General features: G+C 42.5%; 2 protein-coding genes across 2 annotated transcripts in view; both read left to right on the forward strand.

Moving 5' to 3' along the window:
* Positions 1-18,175, forward strand: part of LOC134196575 (phosphatidylinositol 3,4,5-trisphosphate 5-phosphatase 2A-like) — a 30,916-nt gene extending 12,741 nt beyond the window's left edge. The window contains exons 14-31 of the mRNA XM_062665745.1: positions 3,448-3,618; positions 3,674-3,691; positions 3,749-3,830; positions 4,060-4,146; positions 4,254-4,324; positions 4,389-4,446; positions 4,501-4,716; positions 11,885-12,046; positions 14,074-14,109; positions 14,173-14,223; positions 14,284-14,403; positions 15,172-15,255; positions 15,482-15,561; positions 15,624-15,659; positions 16,881-16,922; positions 17,097-17,339; positions 17,393-17,551; positions 17,626-18,175. Of these exons, the coding sequence (XP_062521729.1) occupies positions 3,448-3,618; positions 3,674-3,691; positions 3,749-3,830; positions 4,060-4,146; positions 4,254-4,324; positions 4,389-4,446; positions 4,501-4,716; positions 11,885-12,046; positions 14,074-14,109; positions 14,173-14,223; positions 14,284-14,403; positions 15,172-15,255; positions 15,482-15,561; positions 15,624-15,659; positions 16,881-16,922; positions 17,097-17,339; positions 17,393-17,551; positions 17,626-17,649 (1,740 nt within the window). The 3' untranslated portion in view covers positions 17,650-18,175. The remainder of the gene's footprint in view (positions 1-3,447; positions 3,619-3,673; positions 3,692-3,748; positions 3,831-4,059; positions 4,147-4,253; positions 4,325-4,388; positions 4,447-4,500; positions 4,717-11,884; positions 12,047-14,073; positions 14,110-14,172; positions 14,224-14,283; positions 14,404-15,171; positions 15,256-15,481; positions 15,562-15,623; positions 15,660-16,880; positions 16,923-17,096; positions 17,340-17,392; positions 17,552-17,625) is intronic.
* The window catches only part of LOC134196574 (FERM, ARHGEF and pleckstrin domain-containing protein 2-like), a 13,129-nt gene continuing 8,628 nt past the window's right edge, over positions 18,000-22,500 (forward strand). The window contains exons 1-16 of the mRNA XM_062665743.1: positions 18,000-18,175; positions 18,268-18,372; positions 18,594-18,724; positions 18,799-18,843; positions 18,905-18,957; positions 19,161-19,234; positions 19,305-19,357; positions 19,420-19,507; positions 19,571-19,659; positions 19,721-19,787; positions 19,845-19,939; positions 20,018-20,095; positions 20,204-20,302; positions 20,862-20,920; positions 20,985-21,309; positions 21,371-21,535. Coding sequence (XP_062521727.1) covers positions 18,116-18,175; positions 18,268-18,372; positions 18,594-18,724; positions 18,799-18,843; positions 18,905-18,957; positions 19,161-19,234; positions 19,305-19,357; positions 19,420-19,507; positions 19,571-19,659; positions 19,721-19,787; positions 19,845-19,939; positions 20,018-20,095; positions 20,204-20,302; positions 20,862-20,920; positions 20,985-21,309; positions 21,371-21,535 — 1,586 coding nt within the window. The 5' untranslated portion in view covers positions 18,000-18,115. The remainder of the gene's footprint in view (positions 18,176-18,267; positions 18,373-18,593; positions 18,725-18,798; positions 18,844-18,904; positions 18,958-19,160; positions 19,235-19,304; positions 19,358-19,419; positions 19,508-19,570; positions 19,660-19,720; positions 19,788-19,844; positions 19,940-20,017; positions 20,096-20,203; positions 20,303-20,861; positions 20,921-20,984; positions 21,310-21,370; positions 21,536-22,500) is intronic.

Genomic DNA, 22,500 nt, shown 5'->3' on the forward strand with positions numbered 1-22,500 from the left:
CATCTCTGGCAGTGGGGGCATTTTCGAGTAGATACTGAGCATTAGAAGAAGCAGTGATAGAAGATTGCTTTTGTTGAACTTTCCCAGTACATGGCAGGTAGTCGGAGATATTCTTCCTGGAGGGACAGACCTTGCTATGGTCTCACTGATTGGAGTGGTTGAAGAGCTTAAGAGACTGTCGATGATAGGTCGTAAAACAGGGAATCGGAATGGCAGCTCTGTAAAAGCGTTGGCCCAGGATGCAACAAAAGCCGGTTGTCTCATTGACAGCATAGGAATCATCCCGAGACCGCTCATTTTGATGGGTAAAGAAGACTGATGCCAAATCCTGTCATCAACCATGTTATAGCCTAAGAGGTGAGAGAAGGTTTCTTTTGTCCCAGAGTCATGGATTGTAGAAGCATGAACTAGCAAATCAGGATGGACTGTCCGGGCCAAATGGTTAAGGTTGGGGACGTAACAGCATCGTAATAGCAGCATTGCACTCTGAACATCATCCAATTTGGTAAGCTGATCGCACAGTGAGAGCTTTGACTGGGCTATGGTGGCACAAGAGGACGTAACAAATGACATCGAACCAATCGGAGAACCAAGGAAGAGTGCACCCTCACAAGACACAGGAATTTCTTCAAACCCTTCAACAGCAGTCGAGGACAATTGAGAGAATATCTCGCACTTTTTGTCTGCTATGACCAGATTGATGGTTGAGAAGGTCTCCTTCAAGTCATGAAACGCAGCCAAAACAGATTTCGCCCCTCCCAGTAAAAATACATCATCCAGGTAGGCCAGTACGCGTACTTGAGAGTGGGATTTCTGAATCTTAGTTAAGACTGGATGAATGGCATAGCAAAAAGAACAGGATCCAGAGGGTCTCCTTGATGAACTCCCTCCTCAGATGGAATTACTACGGTAGAGGAACCCTGCATGAAGACAAGGGAGCTGGGTTTGCCATACATTTGAATCACATGGTTGTACAAGTCAGGAAAGGTAAGAGAAACTTGTTCCATGATCTGGTCTCTGCTGACAGAGTTGAACGCGTTCTTAACATCCGACTTTAAAACTATCCAATTGGGATTAGATTCCAAAGTGAGACTTATATGATGCGCTATCAACTCTGTACCACATTTCGTAGACACACCATGCTGAATGGGACAGAAAACTTCAGTAAACTCTTCCTTTTTTGTGAACAAATAGTCCTGGCTGTAAGTCGGCGAATAGATTCTCCGATGGCAATGGGTCTCACATCACCATTTGGCTTGGGCAGAGCGATCAGTCTTGAAGAAGAAAAGAGGGTGGCAGCCACATCGGGCAATATTTCCTTAGCAAATGCCAAACAGGCAGAGAAAAGACCATCCGCAGTATCCTCATTTTCCAGTAGGATTTTAAAATGCTCGAAACGCCAACCACTAGGACCAGCACCAGATCCACGTGGAGCTTGCCTGATCAAATCGAAAAGTAACGACCTAGACAAGGTGATCGACTCACAACTAACATTGGGTAGAGGGGGGAGAGCTGAAGATCTGGGAGTGGGTTTTGAGATCAACTTCCTTGCCGTATCCTCAGTGGACGGAGCCAGACCGTTACTGGTTAGAATTCTAGACACACGTGATAACTCTCCGCATCTCACTAGCCTCAGAGCAGCCGCTTTTCTTGCCTTATCCCCAGTAGTGGGTGACTTTCTGGGAAGAGAGGCTTGCAGGCAAATAAGGTCCGACCAATTCCAGCTGAGAAACTGGTGGTAAGCAGCCTTCACATCACGTAAACCATGTTTTCCTCCCCTCGCCAGAGGAGTGAGGAGCATGCGAGGCAGTAGAAACAGGAGTTTCCATGCTAACTCATCAGAGGGATCATCGCGAATCTTTCCAAGTGCTACGACACAGCAATCTTGGAAACATGCTTTGACAGTAGGATGGATAGTTTGGACAACTCTGGGAGGTGCAGCTTTCAGAATGTCTTCTACTGTAAGATCCCGGATGTAATTCCACGCAGTAGTTTCCGTGTCCAGATTTATATTCTGAGAAAGTGCGGAATCCAGGAACATCGTTGATGAAACGGGTGTGGGTTGAGTACCGGCGGAAGAAGCTTGAGAAGAGACGTTAGCTTCCACATTCCCGCAGTGAGGTGTGAAAGAAACACGCTTCCTCTGTTCTTGACTAGACCGTTGATGCCGAGATCTGCATTGAGACGAATGTTGACCCAGTTTCAAAAACCAGTTCGTGCAGGAAGAACATTGATGAAGACGCAAGCGAGCGATGAAATCAGCCGGAAGGAGATTGGGATCATGAACTTGCCGAATATGGCAAAGAACGCGCTGAGCGGTGCCAGACACTTTGCAGGACTGATACTGACAAGATTCAGAACGAGACATTGGGCGACAGAGGGAAAAAACAGCAAAAGGAGTGGACACAAACTTTGAATCTCACGCGGTCATTATCCAGGGCCTGTCTGTCTGTCTGTCTGTCTGTCTCTGTCTGTTTGTCTGTCTGTCTGTCTGTCTGTCTGTCAAAAACCTCTATTGGTAAACATCAACGCTATTACAGTCAACGCTAAATCACTATCTATGAGTCCAAGAAAAATGACCCAAAGGGTCATGAAATGAAAGCTTAACGTACACTCTGGTAACTGTAAAAACCAGCTACGGAGTCATTTCTACACACTATTCTGTCAATCTTCTTCGCCAAAACCATACTGTTACACCGCTGTAAAGTAATGGACATTAATCGTCTCCAATAAGTCTTGAACTCGCTGGAGTTCACCTTGCCGTCATCATCTCGTGATCGCAGAGAGATTTGATGGAGAAACTTTTCTCCTGCATTTCCCCAGCGGCCATAATGCTCAAACACCAGTGGAATTAGGCATGGAGAACCCCCACTAGTGTGAGTCTCTCTGCTGTACTTCTCTCTCTTCTTTCCCTCCCTTTTTGAAGCAGCAGATCCATCAGTTGTAGCTGCGACTGAAATTATGTCGGTGCTCCATGGGTGGGCTGTCTGTCTGTCTGTCTGTCTGTCTGTCTGTCTGTCTGTTTGTTTGTAATGCCAAAGTTATCCTTAGAAAACTTTCAAAACTGTCACCTAATCATGGTGATTTAGATAGATTATTTGATTTTGACATTCAAAGTCAAGTCCATTAGTTAATGACTTTGTTGTTTGCAAGGACTGATTTGTATTTAAAAAATCCTAGCATATGTACAAATAGAATCTGTATGAGAATAAATCATCTGTCTGTCTGTCTGTCTGTTTGTCTATCTTTCTGTCTGTCTGTCTGTCTGTTTGTCTATCTTTCTGTCTGTCTGTCCGTCTGTCTGCCTGTCTGTAGACTATGAAGTGTACAACAACACTAACACCCTTAAAAGATCCCCAGATAACAGACCAACAAGGCATGTTCATAATCACATATCTTTACTCACAATATCAACCACGCTACACTAGCTAACTAAACATATTCTAGGAAATCTTTGATTGTGTGGAAAAGAAAGAATACGGTCGACTCATGGAGTGCGACCAGCTGAAGGTTGAACAGAAAGATGGTCGCGTCTTTGCCAACTTTGATGAAGAAGAAATCAACTTTGCTCCAACATATCGTTACAAGCGAGGAACCAGACTAGAATACGAGTACCAGGTTTCGTTGTTTTGCTGTTGTGTTTGCTTGTAGTTTGTGATTACTTTGTTTGTAGAAATTCAAGAAGACTGGGGTTTGTGATCCAAATCGTGTTGGGAGTTATTCGTTGGTGTTACTGTTTGTATTGCAGGTTCGAATCAATGTGCCTTCGTTTTGTGATCGTGTGTTGCTCTCATCGTTTCCAGGGACACAAGTGAACAATATGGCTTACGGTATAGACACATTTTGGTTATGATTTTGTCGCAAGACTGCGAACTTGTGAAACAACTGACCGACGTATGGGTATTTGTATAGACTAGAGTGTGAGTATGTAAGATAGAAAGGCTGACAATGTGTCAACAGACAGACAACTGGAGATGTCAAGTAGTCAGACAACTGACTGTACAGCGGGATGTTGTTTGTTCGATTGTTACATACATTTGTACGTATTTCTATATTCAGGTTGTACTGATGACATTATGACAAGCGACCATTCACCTGTATACGCGGCGTACCAAGTCGGCATCACATCTCAATTCATTTCTGACTGTAAGTCAACTCAACAACAGACATCAGTGACAATTAAATCTACCGTTACTGTTTGACTTGACGTTGTTTATGTCGATGTATTAGCTGTCTTTGTTCTGCCCTCGTAGCTGCAAGTTCAGCAATGGAAAAACGAAATCAGAGTGACTGTCAGATTCGTGTGACGTCCATCAGTGCTGCTGTATGTCACCGTGTCTGTGAACATGTAGTGTAGCATTTAGTCAGACCGTGGATTCTCGTTTTAGGTTTGTACAAGCAGCAATACGTCATTTTACTTAGAAATCTACTCTGGTTGTTTAGAAGGTATAACGCGAAGTGTTAGTTGTATGGTTAGTGTGTCATCTGGTCTTTGTTCAGGTGTGTTTCGTAGCAAGAAGAATACGTTGTTTACTAGTGCATCCACTTGGGTTGGACTGCCAACCGGTGGACAAGAAAAGGCACATTACACGTATCCGGAATGGACTGCTGCTGCGTTTGAGCAGGCGATTCATCCTATTATGTCGGATCGTGGATATCTTGAACAACAGTATTTACACATTGCTGTGAAGTCTGTTGAAGATGATGAATCATATGGTAAGATGAGTAGTTAGTACTTGCTTGCTGCTGTATATGTATGTATGTATGTATGTATGTATGTATGTATGTATGTATGTATGTATGTATGTATGTATGTATGTATGTATGTATGTATGTCAGTGGACTGACTATATACCCAACACAGAAGTGTTATCTCGTTGTAACATCAGTGGCATTGAATCTTTTGTTATGAAATGCCAATTTCGCTGGGCTGGTCACATGTCTCGAATGCCTAATGATAGAATTCCCAAACAACTCCTTTTTGGTTAACTGGAACAGGGCCATCGTCATCAAGGTGGTCCTAAATTACGTTATAAAGATTCTATCAAGGCTAATATGAAATCTTGTGGGATTGACTTCCTGCATTTTGAGAAACTATCCAGTGATAGAACAAACTGGAGATCTCTCTGCCATTCATCACTCCAACAGTTTGAAGAAAATCGTATTAGACATCTTCAAGCTCAACGTCAGAAATGGAAAGAACAAATTGTTCCTACCAACAAGTCATTTGTTTGCCAATCTTGTGGCAAGGAATGCCGTTCAAAAGCAGGTGTTAAATCCCACCAGAGACACAGAGGACACTAAAGAGAGTCATCACTGTTATCAGTGGACATGCCATCATCATGTATGTATGTATGTATGTATGTATGTATGTATGTATGTATGTATGTATGTGTGTATGTATGTGTGTATGTATGTATGTATGTATGTATGTATATATACATATATCAGGGTTTGAAAAATCTGGTCAGCAAGTTGCCATATGGCAACCACTTCTAGGTGGTTGGCGACTAAACGAGCGGTGTGGTCGCCTATTTGGCAACTAGAAATATTTGGTAGTTTTTAGTCTTTTGTGGCAGCAGCTCTTAGATGCGACCACCTTCTCAGCAGATATGTTTTACGTTACAATATGTTGCCACTTCCTAAGTCTACCATTTAGTGGCACACTGTTAAGTAGGCCGTCTACTAATAGTGCACCTTCATATCGCGTACATATCGCGTGACAACGTATCACCTACTATTTATGGACTTTACTGCCTGTACTGATCTCATTGGTCTCTGCCATCAGCTCCAGACAAATTCAACTAAAGACCTGCAGGCGCGTTTAATTTTCAAACATTGCGGTCACTCCTATTTTTCATATGCTACACCAGCAAATCCAAGTCAACAGCTCTATCAGCGATGAGATGCCATTGCACAGCAGCTTCTCCGGAATGAAACAAGAAATCTGCAGTCAATCGTAGTTGAAGGTGACAGCAACTGCCTATTTAGATCCTTTTCTACACTGTTCAAAGGAACGAAGAATCCGACCAGCTTGAATTGAGACAAATAAAAACTAGAGTCCCGGATCTAATCTCGGACATTTCCTAATCTCGGTCACTCGTTCTCTGCCAAAGAGCTGTAGCCAGACCTAGCTGCTACGCTAGCGTCATAGTCCTACTGGATAGCAACTAGGTAGAGCAGGTCACGTCAGCATCCGTCGTAACATTGCTGCTGTAGAACTTGAAAACTGATCGCACCTATTCTCGGTCACAGAGTATCATATCTCGGTCAGTGCTTGCCATCTCGTTTCTACAACTTCGTTTGAGACGCAAGTCATCTCTGTTGATAGGCTCATTATATGACTTCCTTTCGCCAAATTGTTGGTTTTGTCTTGTCAACCTCTACTCTCGCAGACAACGAAGAAGACGGATGACTCACGAACATAATCTCGGTCACCTGATCTCGAGTGATTTTCTCTCTTCAGACGCAGATCTGAGGCGTTCTTTTGGCTAATGTTATAGTCATCACCGCTGGCTACTATCCTACGGGGTGATGTTAGTGCTCATTGTACTGTTGTTACGGCAGAACGTGAAATGTGAGAGACAAATACTCGGACATCCGGGATCATATCTTGGTCAGTCGCTTTTATCGTGTTTCTACAAGACGAATTAAGACGTTAGTCATGTCTGTTTGAAAGGTTTGCTTTGGATGTTTATGCCACTGAATAGCCGGTTTTCTGGGAAAGGGTCTCAACAGTGATATTAAATGACTTGTTTACATCTGGAATCTCTGACCTAAAAAAACTAGTGAAAGTTTGGCGACCAACTGTTCCTCTACGTGGCCAAACTGGCGACCAGACTCAAACACATTTTTCGAACCCTGCATATATACAAATATATGGTTAAAGGGGAACTCCCATGAAAATAGAAGTAACGTTCTCATGATAGTACTAAGTGGCCTGATTCTATTGGTACCTTTCTGTCTTAATAGAACTCTTTCTGAACGGAGAAATTGAGCTTCCAACATGGGGGCGTAACCCTATGGTAGTCGCCATTTTTGAGATGATGACGTACGAATATCTTACCGATTGCGCATGTGTTGTCATCAGAGTATATGGCGTAGCTTCCGTACAGTTTTGAGCCCGAATGCGATGACGCTGAGAGCAGTTCGAGTTGGGGAAACTCTCATGAAATTGATTCGGACACAGGGGACGGAATCCCCGAGCGCTTGGTCAACTCAGACTGGTACACATGCGGTCAGTGTGTCGTCATGCCCACTGCCTTTGCTGCCAAGAGTTTGACGCGCTAAGTTAGAGACTCTGTGGTTTACGGTGTGTGGTAGAACACGCAACTTTTGAGCTTGTCTGCCTCAACTACGACGTTCTGCACACTGCTGTGTCCGCAGTGGTAGATGTCACTAAAGATTCCTTCACAGAACCTCTGAATCACAGGTTTCTTGACACAAATGCGTACGGTATTGCCATTTTGTTTATTGTCTTTCACTTTACAGGCTTTTGAGGTCGACAGCATACAGGCAGTTCACACATTGAGCTCCTAGGAGACTGGGCAGGCGTGCTAAAATGGTCATACCGTCATGTGTAGTTTTGCTATTAGAAGACCTTTCCCAGAAGAAGGCGAAGTGTACGTGGGGTTTAGGGAGCATCATGATTAGATATGATTTTGACAATAATGCTTGTAACTACCTAATTCTAAGAATCTGTGTCAACTAATGTTCCATCTTATACATGCTATAGCGTTTGTATGTCATAGTTGTATGTTCTATGTAAATCTTGTTTTACGAGCACTAACAACAGTTTCCTTGAGTGGTCTTTCACAGGTGGCAATGTTGGCTGGTAAAATCACTGGAGGTTGTCTGGCTTTGTGTTTTCGAAGAGGTTGTGGATTCAGCTGCCGTTTATTTAGAACTGCTTTAAGGATTCCTTGCAGATAGCCATAGCTCTTTGATTCAGTGATGGGCTTTACAACCCAGATCTTGGTAGGTTTGGGAAAAACCACCTTGTATCTCACTTCTCCGCCTAGTCAACCTTGTACGCGTATGGCCTGAGGTAATAGTAAATGACATTACCACGCATCGTAGATGGCTCACACCCAAGGACGTTCTTAGTGAGCATCCAAGATACTGTGTTATTAGATGCTACATCCTTTCAAATTCTGACTGACCCTCGATATATCCTCGCTACACAGAGCAACATACGCGAGTAAGATATTGCTACGTCATCATTTCAAAATGGCGACTGCCATGAGGTTACGCCCCCATGTTCGAAGCTCAATTTCTCCGTTCAGAAATAGTTGTATTAAGAAAGAAAGGTACCAATAGAGTCAGGGCACTTAGTACTATCACGAAAACGTTACTTGTAATTTCGTGGGAGTTCCCCTTTAATATATAAATATATAAATAAATAAAAAATATATATATATATATACATACATACATACATACATATTAAACCTTAAGACCAAACAGATACTAACGTATGTCAGGATGTTTTACAAGTATAAGCAGTGGGGATCAGGAGTATATGGAATGGAAGGGTTCTCTGTCATTTTTTGCAGTTAGGAGTAAGTGGCAAGGGTAAAAGGCTTGTACTTCAGAGCTTCTCACCATTTCTAGCATATAAGTCGTGACACTGTGAAGATGATTTGCCACTCTATAAAATGTACTGTAAATGTCCAAATAAACGCTTATCCATGGTGCCACTCTGGTGCAGTAAATCGAATACAAAACAACTTGACAAACAGAATATCAGACTGAAAGTGCATATGCCCGTGTTCTGCACATGTAGTCTTTTAGCTCTTCATAGTGCACAGGGAATGGGACAACATTAAACACAGAAACTTAACAAGTGCGTTTTTATGAAAGGCATGATTGGTGAGTGTTGACATTGCAAACATGGACAGAAGGTGGAAGCAGCAATGGCTGTGCATGCATGCGTGTGTGTGTGTGTGTGTGTGTGTGTGTGTGTGTGTGTGTGTGTGTGTGTGTGTGTGCATGTGTGTGCGTGCATGTGTGTGTGTGTGTGTGTGTGTGTGTGTGTGTGTGTGTGTGTGTGTGTGTGTGTGTGAGCTAATTGCTGTGAACTCTGGTTCAATGCAAGTGCAGCTAAAGCTTAAACGTATGTGCTTGTGCTATCTGTTGCTTACCTACTATATAGTATATCAGGCTATTCAGGCTATTGAGCATGAACAAGTGTCTATGCATAATAAGAGTGATCAGAGGAACAACTTGCATGTATGACTTTTCTACTAATCATTGTTGGATAGAGTTTCACACTTAAAGGAATGTGCAGTCAAGTATGTGAGCAACACACAGTGTGATGTTACCTTCGTTTCAGGGGACATAAACAAGATTATCTTGATCATGTACTGGCACTCACACAGACTGTGTACTTAAGTTGTCTGTCAGTACTGTAACTAATGGATGTGGCTGTGTATGTTATCCAAGTCAGGGATGCTTCTAACCTTGTATCATTAGAGATATTATTCATTATAATTGGCAAACCAAACTTTCAATTGTGGCTTCTTTACTAACTACTGGACAAGGCAGGGCAGAAATGGCTTCTTCTCAGGTGCAATTATCTTTGTGGGTGATCTGTGGTACTTGTAGACCTAAATGTATTACCTAAGGTGCACACTATTTACAGTAGTGTCTGTATAGACATGTGCCAGACTTTGAATAACCAAGAATGAAACCTTGTTTGGTTATTCACTGGAGGAGTGAGTGTACTTTCAAATTGTTCAGCAAACTACAGACTTTGCAGCCTACAGTCAGCTGTGTTTATGTCAAATGTTCATTAATGATTCTGTTGGGTATGTATGTGCGGGTGGTGTAGAGAGATCTCCTTACTTACCAGGTGTTGTGGTTAACTATATAATTAGCTCAGAGTTGCTTGAGTCATAGTGGGAAGGGTTTCTATGCTGCAGATCAGTGTCAATAGAGAAACTACAAATAACCCTGTGATTTACACCAGTACCTTTTAGACTCTCCTGACTGTTAGGGTAAATAGTGCCTCTGGTTTGGACAGAACAGCTTTGCTTTGTTTAGTCTGTATGGGTGTGACAGTGCACTGTGGAGATGTCTTAATTAAGATTACATGTATAGTGCAGATCTCATTCCATGTTTTCCATGTACTTAAAGTTATTGCAATGCAAGTAGCTAGGCATCAGGTCTGAGCATATGCAAGTAATCCAGAGCGATGAATTAATTAAAAGTATGTTACTTAATAAGAATCCTTTTAGAAAATTTGACTAAAGGAATGTCTGTTAATCAGGCTTGTTGGTTATTATATTCTATGCCTGGAGAAAGACCACTAACTCTTGAAAGATTTAGAGGCCTTAGAGCAGATGTTAATGAGTCACCGAAATGCTTAAAAAATTATTGATATTTGGAGTGAGAGGTGTAGGTGCATGATGAATGCAAATGTTTGCCGTAGCAATGAACACTTTGCCAAGCTGGCATATCTGAGTGTATTGAAGATGCATTTCGATGCAGCAACATGACATGCTGGTTTTTGTCCAAAGTCAAATTAATAGCCCGTTCACACTAGCGTTTGTAACTGTGCCAGCACGGTGCGCCACAGTTTGGTTCGGCTTCACTTCGCAGTGTGAACGCCTGCTAAACCAAACTGAACCAAACCAAACCGTGTTGAACTGGCTCACCTCAAGCTACCGTGCCACCACGGTTTAGTTCGGTAGTCCAGTGAAAAATTGTCTCTGAGACCTCGGTGTTGTACATCTCACTGCGATGGACTGCTGAGATGCCAATTAAAACAGGACAATCACATCTTGCCTGCAATCCATCACAAGAACTATCCGGATATACACAGTTAGCTGAATACACGCCCACTTACTTTGACTACGCACTCTCAGCGCGCTTTCAGCCTTTGTCAGTGTGAACGGAGGCCAACACGGTTAGCTGACGCAGTTTGGTTTGGTTTGGCTCGGTTAGGCTACATAACCATGCTAGTGTGAACAGGCTATAAGTAATAGTGTTGTGTAGACATTGAAACAGGTAGTGTCCTAACACCCAGATGGTTATCTAATATCTACCTGATAGATGTGTGTGTGTGTGTGCACGTGTGTGTGTGTGTGTGTGTGTGTGTGTGTGCACGTGTGTGTGTGTGTGTGTGTGTGCACGTGTGTGTGTGTGTGTGTGTGTGTGTGTGTGTGTATGCACGTGTGTGTGTGCACGTGTGTGTGTGCATGCATACGTGTGTGTGTGTGTGCACATGCGTGCATGTGTGTGTGTGTGTGTGTGTGTGTGTGTGTGTGTGTGTGTGTGAGTGAGTGAGTGAGTGAGTGAGTGAGTGAGTGAGTGAGTAGATACTGCTTGCTAATTGGAGTTAAGAGCACATTTCTATTTATCCGATTGCACTAAAAATCTGGGTTGCTGGAATAATTCCTTATCTTTGTGTTACATCAAACTCTCTAGGAAATAGAATATCGTGTCTCTCACAATGCCTTGTGGCTTCATTTCTTGAAAAATACAGATTATTGGTTACAGCAAATTTTCATTGAAATATGAATACTGAACACCAGCCAATTGATTGCATATATGAGTTGCATTGGTTTTAGATTTTTTGATTGCTGTAAGCAACTCTCCTATACAGCTCTTGGTTTTTACCATTGATGTCAATAATGAGTGTATGTCTAAGTGTACTTACTGCATCATTCTGTTGTTGTTTCTAAATTTCATTTCCTATGTCTAATCATTGTTAATGCAATTGAGTTGCTAGCCATAACAGAGTTGCAATAGGAAATAAGGTTTAGTTGTATTTACTGCACACTTCACTCGTTGTGAATTATTCAACGAGAAGTAATGACGACTGACAGACGACTTAGTATGTAGCACCAGAGAGGCGTTTCATGTTTTCTCTCTTCTGTAGGCGAATGTGTTGTGTCTCTTCGGTCTGTCATCACGCCAGTTCCTTCAATGTTTCAGAGTCCGTTGACACATCGTGGAATGGCTACAGGTTTGCTGCATGGCACAATACATTTGCCTTGGAATAAAGACGACACTAAATCACCAAGACCAGCATCTGCTTACGGTCAGCATCATGTGTTGTATCACAGTCTGATTTTTTGTTGATAATACATTAGTATAGTTTGTTGTGCATTAGTTCTCTATTGCCTGCATGCATATATGAACGAGTGTGTGTGTGTGTGTGTGTGTGTGTGTGTGTGTGTGTGTGTGTGTGTGTGTGTGTGTGTGTGTGTGTGTGGTGCTGTAGCTTAATTGATTAGAGAGTGCATTTGGAGAATGAAAACATTCGGGACCTTGAGGGGTGCAGGTTCAAGTCACAGTGATGACAAGCTATGGCATAATTTCCTTAAGCAAGAAACTTACACACAATTGCTTCTGTTGACTTAGGAGTATAAATGAGTATCTGGTCATTGACTGGGGTGGACATGACCGCTGGCTTGGCAGTAACATCATGCAAAAACATGATGCAGCAGACAAGTACTTGATGGCCTTAGTGTCCAGTCCCAGAGCTGTGCCATAGTTAGTGCACCTGGATGACTCCGGCCAAGCTTCAGGTGGATTGTAGCGCTGGCCCTAAGCCTCCACGTAGCACATGGAGGCCCTATCTCTAGAGGCAGGTGGAGCTATCTTTGCAACTGACCTTAAAGGAGCACTTCATCGATTGACGTACACACATTAGCTAATTGTTTCTGGTCTTGTTTCAAGTTGGGAAGTTTGACGCTATTTCAGAGCAAACTTGATAGCTGAGTATTATGATAATGCGAAAATATCGTACGAGACGTTTTCTTCAAATAATGTCCACTAGGTGTAGGTTTTGTTGTACCACTTTGTGTAAGCTTTGATATTTGCTTAGGCGAAAGTAAAATGTGCTTTTGCATCACTGACTCACCTTCAATCGACGGCGAAAAGCACACATACGGCGATGGTTCGGCTGTAGAATGAAGGCAGTTTGTGTCACATGATTATGTGCGGTGTCGCACGTTTCCGCGTGTTCTTCTCATCACTCAAGCCCTTTTGTACTGTAGTATGGCCTTCATTCGTTGAAAGAAACTCGGAGGAAAGTGCAAAAGACCGAGCGATTGCAAGTCATTCAAGATGATCCATGTGGAGTCTACAACGTACAAACGACTGAGTCACTTATGAACTGTAACGTGTTCTCTTTCACTGTCAGAGTCGTCTGAAGCATCTAGACTCGTCTCTTGTGTGCTCTAGTAGTTGGCCTTGGAATACAAGACCAAAACAATGCGCTGCGCAACACAGCAAGTGTTCAGTCTGCAGCCCAAGGCCTTAACATACATTAACGTTTACAGCGCATGCGTCAATCAGTGAAATGCTCCTTTAAGGTTGACGTTGAACGACGTGGAGGGCTTGACATTTGTGTGTGTGTGTGTGTGTGTGTGTGTGTGTGTGTGTGTGTGTGTGTGTGGTGTGTGTGTGTGTGTGTGTGTGTGTGGTGTGTGTGTGTGTGTGTGTGTGTGTGTGTGTGTGTGTGTGTGTGTGTGTGTGTGGCACAATAGCTCAGTCAGTTAGAGAGTGCATTTGGAGAATGAAACATTCGGGACTTTGCAGGGTTGCAGGTTTAAGTCACAGTGATGGTGAGCTATGGCATAATTTCCTTAAGCAAGAAACTTACACACAATTGCTTCTCTCGACTCAGGAGTATAAATGAGTACCTGGTCATTGACTGGGGTGGACATGACCGCTGGCTTGACCCTAACATCATGCAGCAGACGGGTACGTGTGGGCCTTGGTGTCCAGTCCCAAAGCTGCACCATAGTCAGTGCCCCTGGATGACTCCAGCCAAGCTCCAGGTGGATTGTAGCGCTGTCCCTAAGCCTCTACGTAGCGCATGGAAGCCCTGTCTCTAGAGGCAGGGGGAGCTATCTCCGCAACTAACCTTAAGGTTGACGTCATTCACGAATGACGTGGAGGGCTTGACATTTATGTGTGTATGTGTGTGTGTGTGTGTGTGTGTGTGTGTGTGTGTGTGTGTGTGTGTGTGTGTGTGTGTGTGTGTGTGTGTGTGTGTGTTGGTAAATAATTTTATTTATGGTTTGTATATTGATTTTGGTTTATTCTGAATCTGAATAGAAATGATTACGAGTTTTATATCAAATGATGACGAAGGTAAACTACTTTTATCATCTTGCTTCTTCCATAGAATTTACTTTGTTTAATTAATGAATTTAGATGATTCTCAACTTGGTCTTCCAATTGGTCGTGAAAGATCTGTAGTTTCTAGTAAACGAATGATGCATTAACGCATGTTAGAATGACTCTGTAATTGTTATGGTCTGTTAGGTCCTCAAAGGTGGCGTTCTGTACGTCAAAAGAAGAGCTCTAGTGAACTCAACTCTTCCAACTTTGTTTATGCTCACTCGGTTGATGTAGAGACATCGAATGGCCACTTACGATCTAATGGTGTGAACATAACATGAGCATTTTATGTGTGCATGCAGAAAGACACTTTTGGAGATCGAGATGGTTACACTGCTAAAGCAATGACAGACAGACAAACAGACAGACAGAAAGACAGACAGACAGAAAGACAGACAGACAGAAAAAACAGAGACAGAAAGACAGACAGACAGACAAACAGAAAGACAGACATTTAGCGTAAGGCCTGCGGGCTTGCTTGTTTGTTTTACAGTTTAGTGTGAGTGTACTAGTTTCAATGTATGAAATATATGTATTAAGACAGACAGACAGACAGAGACAGAAAGACAGACAGACAGACAGAATAAAACAGACAGACAGACAGACAGACAGACAGAAAAGACAGACAGACAGACAGAAAAAACAGACAGACAGACAGAATAAAACAGACAGACAGACAGACAGAAAAAAGACAGACAGACAGACAGAAAAACAGACAGACAGAGAGACAGAAAGAAAGAAAGAAAGGAAGGAAGGTAGGAAGGAGGGAAGAGAAAGACAGACAGACGGGCAGACAAGGACAGACAGAAAGACAGACAAACAGACAGACAGACAAAGACAGACAGAAAGAAAGGCAACAAAACAATCATACAGACTGACTGGCAGGTACAGCACAAACTTCTCAATACATTCACCAATAGTAGTAGTTGATATGAGCAAAGAGTAGATGTTTGTCAGAATTTAACTCATTTGTTGTATTTGCATCAATTACTGCCGTGAATCTTTATACTAGTTGGGGTTTCCTTACGTTAGGTGTGGGATCGGATGAGCGGAGACATGAACAAAGTCTTACTTCCCAATCCACGAGAAGTTATGATACTGGGCCAAGACGCAAAGGTATACGTAATTCTAGTTGTTGTGTTTGAGTCCAAGCTGGGGCTGGGCTGTAGGTAGAGTTGAAAGTTTATTCAAGTGTTACTCATCTAAATGAATATGTCAAGCTAGCTGTTGCTAGGTGTGTGTGTGTGTGTGTGTGTGTGTGTGTGTGTGTGTGTGTCGATTTCATAATTTGTTGCTTTCACTTGAACATGTAGTATGTTAACCTATTTCGTGTCTTGTGTAGCACATACTCAAGGCACAAATGATGAGGGGTTAGATGATATGTCTATACAGCTGACATTTAGGAAGGAATACCAACCAAAGGTGCATTTGTGTGTTGTGTTTAGCATTAATTGTGTGCTGTATATAATACATGTTTTGTTTAGCCCAATATTCGGTCTCGCCCACCACTATTTCCACGGGTTAGATATTTTTCTAACAATTGTATGAGTTGTATATCATAGCAGAGATATTGGACTGAGGAGTCTATAGACTTGTGAGAAGGAGACAAGCTGTAAGAGACAGACAGGCAATTATGGGTGCATGCGAAGGAAACAGCTGGGTGGAAGGGTGGAAGGACGATGGGTGGAAGCTGACAAATAGCTGGGGATACAGACGGACGGACGGACGGACGGACAGGCAGGCAGACAGACAGACAGACAGACATTTCTCGATTTGCTTTTTTGTCCAGTTGGAGTCAATCGCTAAAGAACTTACCTACGCGCTTCCCGTCCTTAGAAAGCCACATTTGCACTTTATTGTCATCTTGCAAACAGGAGGGAGGTAATATGCATCAGCTGCAACAATCGTTAGATGAAAACATGAATCTGTCCGAAATCATGTCTAATACAAAGAAGCTACAACACAGATTGACATGTGCCAGTTATCAACTTGCAATTAACAGTCTGATTGACATCTCTTCTAAAAAAGACGCTGCTCGCTTGTTGTCTTTACAAGGTTAGGGAGCTAGAGCATGGCTCAGTGCAATACCAACCTCTGAGAATTGCACTTTCACGTAGTAAATTTACTTTGGCTACTTCGATGAGGTTGGGCCTTCCTGTACATTATCCAGAGTGGATTGCAAGTATGTGGAGAGATGAGAACGGACGAACAAATGTTGCTGAGTTTAAGACACAATGGAGGAGACGGTTTTCAATTCAACTGCAACGTTGCAATGCAAGTGTGCTGACAAGAAAACTCATGATGATTGGTTCTGGACCTAAGATCCTTAGTAGAAACACTGACTTTGCACAACTTGTAGTTAAGTAGCTTCTTTTAAGTTTCATCCCCCCATATGGGGCTAATGTATTATGTAGTGATTATTATGTAGTGGACTTTAGGTTTGCTTTTAGAGTTTGATGGAAATTTCATTGTAATGGAAATATATGTATTGACAGACAGACAGACAGACAGACAAGAAGGAAGGAAGGAAGGAAGGAAGGAAGGACGGACAGATGGATGCACAGACAGACAGACAGACAGACAGACAGACAGACAGACAGACAATGGATAATGGACAGAGGTAAGCATGTTGGTGTTACTCATAACTGTTTGCTAGTGACTACTAAAAAAGGACTCTCTAATAACAGTTATCTTGTCTACCAATGACTGACTGTCTGTGCTGTTTATTTTTGTTGGTGTAGGAAGATGACGACTCTAGGGCAGCTGCTGCTTTGCCTCAAAAGGTCAGGTTGATCAGGATGTTTCTTTACTATTTTAGTCTCATTTCCAGTTTCTACTTCATGTTTATTAACATTTGGCAATGAATTCTCATGTAAAATGTTGATGATGAGAATTTTGTGGTTACATGATTTGTGCAGTGTGTGAACACTTTGTCCTGATTTTTTATTTTTTTGTAGAAACCTTCTTCGCTAATACCACCTCATGCCCAAATCAACGTATCAGGTCCTCCTTCTCCTTCTGCAGCAAGACGACGGCCACCTGCAAGTACATTGGGACCGCAGTTAGGTCCTGAAATTGCCTCATCAGCTGCTCAAAGAGCATCTAAAGGATCCATGTCTTCTGTCAAAGAGTTAGCACCTAAACCAGGGATTGCTCAGAGACCAAGACACAAACCAGAAAGTCCTGAAACGAGACGAAAAGTGAGGAATCATCTGGCATGTTGAACTGCTCTAATTCTTATTCTGATATTTAGAATACAGTTGTAGCGCAGTGGTTGCAGGATGCTGGCCTGCCTGGGCGTTATTCCTCGCTTTTAGTTCAGTCTGGATGGGATGATCCCGCATTCTTCTCAGACATGTCAGCTGCTGACCTGATGGGAGTTGGAATCACAAGTCAAGAACATCAGAAGAAGGTCAGTTGATTAGTGTACATACTTTGTGTTATGCACTTCAATATTTATGTCCTATGCTAATCTAATGTTCACAGATACTCCAAGAAGCGTCTAAGTAAACAGAAACGGAATTCATTTTGATAAAAAAATAGTGACTGCATACTGGAGCGTCAGCTGTGCTGTCTAATTGATGTGTCTTTTTACGGGCGGTCATTGGTTTGTACATAAATTACATATCAAGTGTAAGTAATTATTTGACGCAAGGAATGTCACAAAGCCACTGTTATCTGCTTGTGACGCTTTGTAATCCATTAAGGATATTGTTTTGCAAATTTATGCATAACGAAGGTTGACTCCAGTGTCAAGCTATGGAGATAAGATAGGCATTTAGCACAAGGAGGCGTCAAGGATATTGGAGTGTCATGCACACTCCAATTTGGATTTCTAATTTAGCAGGCGGGGCGAAAGGAGAGAGTGGGCTTCGCGGTCTAGGATCCTTACAGGATAAGCAGACACGCTAGCGCAACGCTTCACGCCTCTCTCTCTTTCGTATGCATTTTGGTTGTGCGGAGTGTGAGGCACAGGATGCGCATCATCTGTGAAATACACATCTACCGATCAGAACCTGTTTTTCTCACCGTCAAGGTAACCGACGCGCCAGCTCGTTCGTGTGTTACACCACACTGTTACCTCGTGTGTGTGTGTGTGTGTGTGTGTGTGTGTGTGTTGTCGTGCAGAAAAGCGCAAGAGGACAGTCCGTGTGGGAAGAACTGCTGCGGCACGTGCAGATCAATGACTCGCAATACTTTGGCCTTCAGTACACAGACAGCGCTAATCACAAGGTCGGTCGGTCTGCAAGAGCATGTGCATGTAAACACACATCTAACCTTTCACGCGTCCAAGTCTGCTACATTTACGATTGTAGTCTACGCCTCAGTAGGGATTCTCGACCTTGTACCTTCTTGTGCGGCGTTCGCTAAGCTCATCAATTAAACGTCTGGGCTGCGGAGCGAATTGATCGCTATTATCGCCCAATATTTCCACAATGTTGGTCTGTTTTTAGTGCTGGTTGGATTTAAGGAAGAAAGTCGGAAAGCAACTGGAAGGCGGAAACGACGGAGATTCGTTTCCATTGGAACTGAGAGTAAAATTCTGGCCGTCGGATCCTCGCATTGTGGAGGATGAACTAGTTAGGTAATTTGCTACACTAACAAGCTGTAATAGCTATTTAGATAAGGCACAAAACACTTTTTGTTCTTACCACTAAGATGTCTGCTTGCAGTGGAACTTCACGAGTGGCTTCAACGTGGAAGGTGAGATCATGGCATGTCTGTTTGTTACCTCTGGGTGTTGAGGTGAGTTTGTTGTCTGCAGGCTGAAATGCGAGCAGCACACGATTGTGCAGATGGGAGCTCTTACATTGCAAAGTTAGTGGTGTAGTGTTGCAGGCGTGATGTTTAGGATTGCAGTGTGTGACGTCTGTGTGTGTATCATCTTTCATGTGTGTGTGTGTGTGTGTGTGTGTGTGTGTGTGTGTGTGTGTGTGTGTGTGTGTGTGTGCGTGTGTGTCTGTGTGTGTGTGTGTGTTTATGTCAATGTGCGTGCACGCGTATGCATGTGTGTATGACAGGTGAGTTGGGCAACTATGACAGCTCGAGACATCGTCGAGGTTATGCCAGCCATTTCTGTATCAGCTGTTATCAAGTTAGAATCCTTACAAATGACTGGGTCTGTTCGAGCTCATGTGGTGTGTCTCTCTTGTGATTCACTTCAGTCTTCAGCATTAGAGGCAAAGATGGAGTCATTGCATCAAACAGATTACTGCCAGTCAGTAGCAGGAAAACATTCGAGCAATAAAAAGGAACCTGATTTTTGTGATTGTCATATAGGGGGCTGTCGCCAAGTCAATGTGATCAGCAGATCCTCGAGGTAGCAAGGAAGCTTAGACTGTACGGTCTGCATCAGTATGCAGCAAGAGTAAGCAGCTGCGTAATTCCTGGTTTCTATAAAAAGATGCCATACGTTGTAATTCGTTGTTAGGACAATGAGCATGCTACAATCGAGCTTGGATTATCATGTAATGGTGTGCTTGTCTTAGTTCAAGAAACGGTGATGAACCAATTTCCATGGTGAGAGCGAGTTAATTCATCAACACAACAACATCTTGTAGTTGCTTACTTTGTCATCCAGGGCTGCCATAGGGAAGTCATTTATTCAAGGATGTGTTCTTTACATTGAATTACATCCACTCCAACTGGTACATATTTTCTTACATTGATTAGCTATTTGTTAGACCATATGGTTGTTACATCAGGGCGACACGATGGTGCAAGTTGGCTTCACAATGGAATCAGTCCACATAGCAAAGGAAGTCTGGAAGTTATGCCTCGAATTTCATGCATTCTATTAGTAAGTCGTTTAGCCTCATGATAGTCCAACTGGAAATAATGGTTCTTGTTGTTGTTTGTTTGTTTATTGTTGTTTTAGCTCCTCTCAAACTAACGAGGAAAGTGTAGATGTAAAATGCTTGTCTCTGTCTAGACTGAAGTCAAAGTACCATTGCAGGTACCAGTCAGTGTGACTGATTAACCACTAAAGGAGGTGTATAGCCTCTGTGGTGTCTTGTATAAGGGCTAGCACACATGCTTTACACAGAGTTATCTTTTGTCTTAGTGGTTTAGCTTATAAGCAACTGATGGAACAAAGACGGAACTCTTTCTTGCTTGGTCCATCTGGTCAGTCTGCACAGATGTTGAGACTGAGTTCTTTGAGGTATTTGCATAATTAATAATCGATGTTCTCTCCTGTAGCTCATGGTTTGTCATTGCTTTGCTTGTATACTGTGTGTGTCTCTGTCAATACAATGTGTCCTACAGTCTGTCTTTATTAGGAAAGCAGATTAGCTAATTAGAATATGTTGGCGGAGATTATGACAATGTGATAAGTTTTAAACTAATTTTGTTTATCTCTTGTCTCATTGTTTGTCTTTATCTCCTCCTTGCTGTCTCTGTCTGGCTGTCTCTCTGTTGACATTTTTAAGTGAAAATTTGATTTAAATTATTTCCAGGTTTCATGCATGGCTATGATAGTTATATGTATACACACACACACACACACACACACACACACACACACACACACACACACACACACACACACACACACACACACACACACACACACACACACACACACACACTATATTATTATCTTCTATTGTGTGATGTGAAACTAGTTATTTTTGTTTTTAAGTTTGGTTCTTTTCCAATGACATGCAGTCTTACCATTTCAATTTCCTTTAATTCTTAACATTTCTCTATATCTTTTATAGGCACAAAGCTGTGAGTGAGGATATGTCTGACTGTAGAAAATCTTCAATTGTTTTACAGAGTAATTCCCTCTTCCCACATTAAATCAGTTGTGGGTGCTTAAGTTAATCTTGCACTATGTTTAGGGCATTCCGATCGGCTCTTGAATATTTCCAGTTTTTCTAGCAACGAGAAAGTTAATTCTTATTCCAGACGTCGAGTGATCAGTGACTCTGCAGCTGATCAACAGCAAGAAGTTAGTAGCTCTGATTCTGACATCATTTCTGGTGATGAGGACGAAGGTTATGATGGAGACACGGGTTGTGGCACGCCGACTCACGATTCTGACGACCTGCCGGACGTCGACATCGAACAAGTCGTTCAAAAACTCTCTCAAGATCATTGCAGATTAATGGAGGAAATGGGACCGTATTACTTCGTGGCGTGTGAAATCAGAGACACTGAAAGATCGTTAGTAGTTAATGTGTATGATATGTGCAGCATTACTATTTTTTATTTTTTTTATTTTTAGGTATTGCTTGGATCTTGAGCTGCTAAACGTGCAGTTTAGAAATCAAGTGGTGAAGTCACAGCTTCTCTCACCCAGACAGGTGTCTGAGTTGTTCGGCAATCTCGATCTTATTCAAGAATTTCACAAGAATTTTTTGGCCGAACTGGAAAAGCGCATGGCAATTTGGTATGTACAGTGTCTACGACATAAACTTAAGTACCTACCTACTCTGTATATAATTTATGGTTTTAGTATTTACTAATGCAACGTTTGTTTGTGGTGACTTTACATGATTAAGTAAGAAATAGGATGTTAAGATGGTCAACTCTAGAAACTCTAAAAGCAGCTAAACTACGTGTAAAGCCCTAGCTCAGTGTCAGCTAGTGGCTAAAGTACTGAGTGGCATAAAAGTCACTTCTGTTGACTCCAGTCAATGAAGATGACTTCTTAGAGATGACGTTTGCATTGCACTTTTGGAGTTGGATCGAAAAGTGTTTTCTCCAGAAGTCGATAAACTCCGCTGTGTTTAGTCTTCCGACTTCACCTGATAACTTCTTTGCTATCTTTTTTAAGAATTTTCATGCATCAAACCCCCATGCTCCAAAGTGTTCTATTACCAATGAAATTGCACTGACAATTGACCCTTCTGGTAGTTGTTGTTTGTTATATTTCGCTCTCTTCCTGTCTGCTCTCCTTGTCTGCAGCTGCACCATCAACACCAGCAGATGTGGGGAAGATGTCACTGCTCCACGGGTGAGCAAGGGAGATGTCGAGATCGATATTGTATCCAGTGTTGGAGTCAAAAAAACGATGTTCGGTCTGTTGTCTGTAGCGGTGTACCTGTTCCTTGGCTCCCTGCGATGATGGATACGCAGCCTGCGAAAACAATCTGACCAGATGGAAGAAATTGACTCATGAGACTACGCAGGCCGACCACCTGTTTTACAAGTCAACAAATGGTAACCGCTGTCATCTATGTCAGCACCACAGTCACAGGTCGTTGTCCAATTGAAGAGAGATATGGGCAAACCAAAACGAAGGAAGGACACCAAGCGGAATTCACAAGAACTAAGTGCGAACGCTTCCGACATGGGAATTGCATTTAACCAAGCCCCAGCCCCCTTTCCTTGCGGTGGGAAAATTATCCAATA

This window comes from Corticium candelabrum, chromosome 21 (assembly GCF_963422355.1).
Source record: "Corticium candelabrum chromosome 21, ooCorCand1.1, whole genome shotgun sequence".
NCBI classification, from domain to species: Eukaryota; Metazoa; Porifera; class Homoscleromorpha; order Homosclerophorida; family Plakinidae; genus Corticium; species Corticium candelabrum.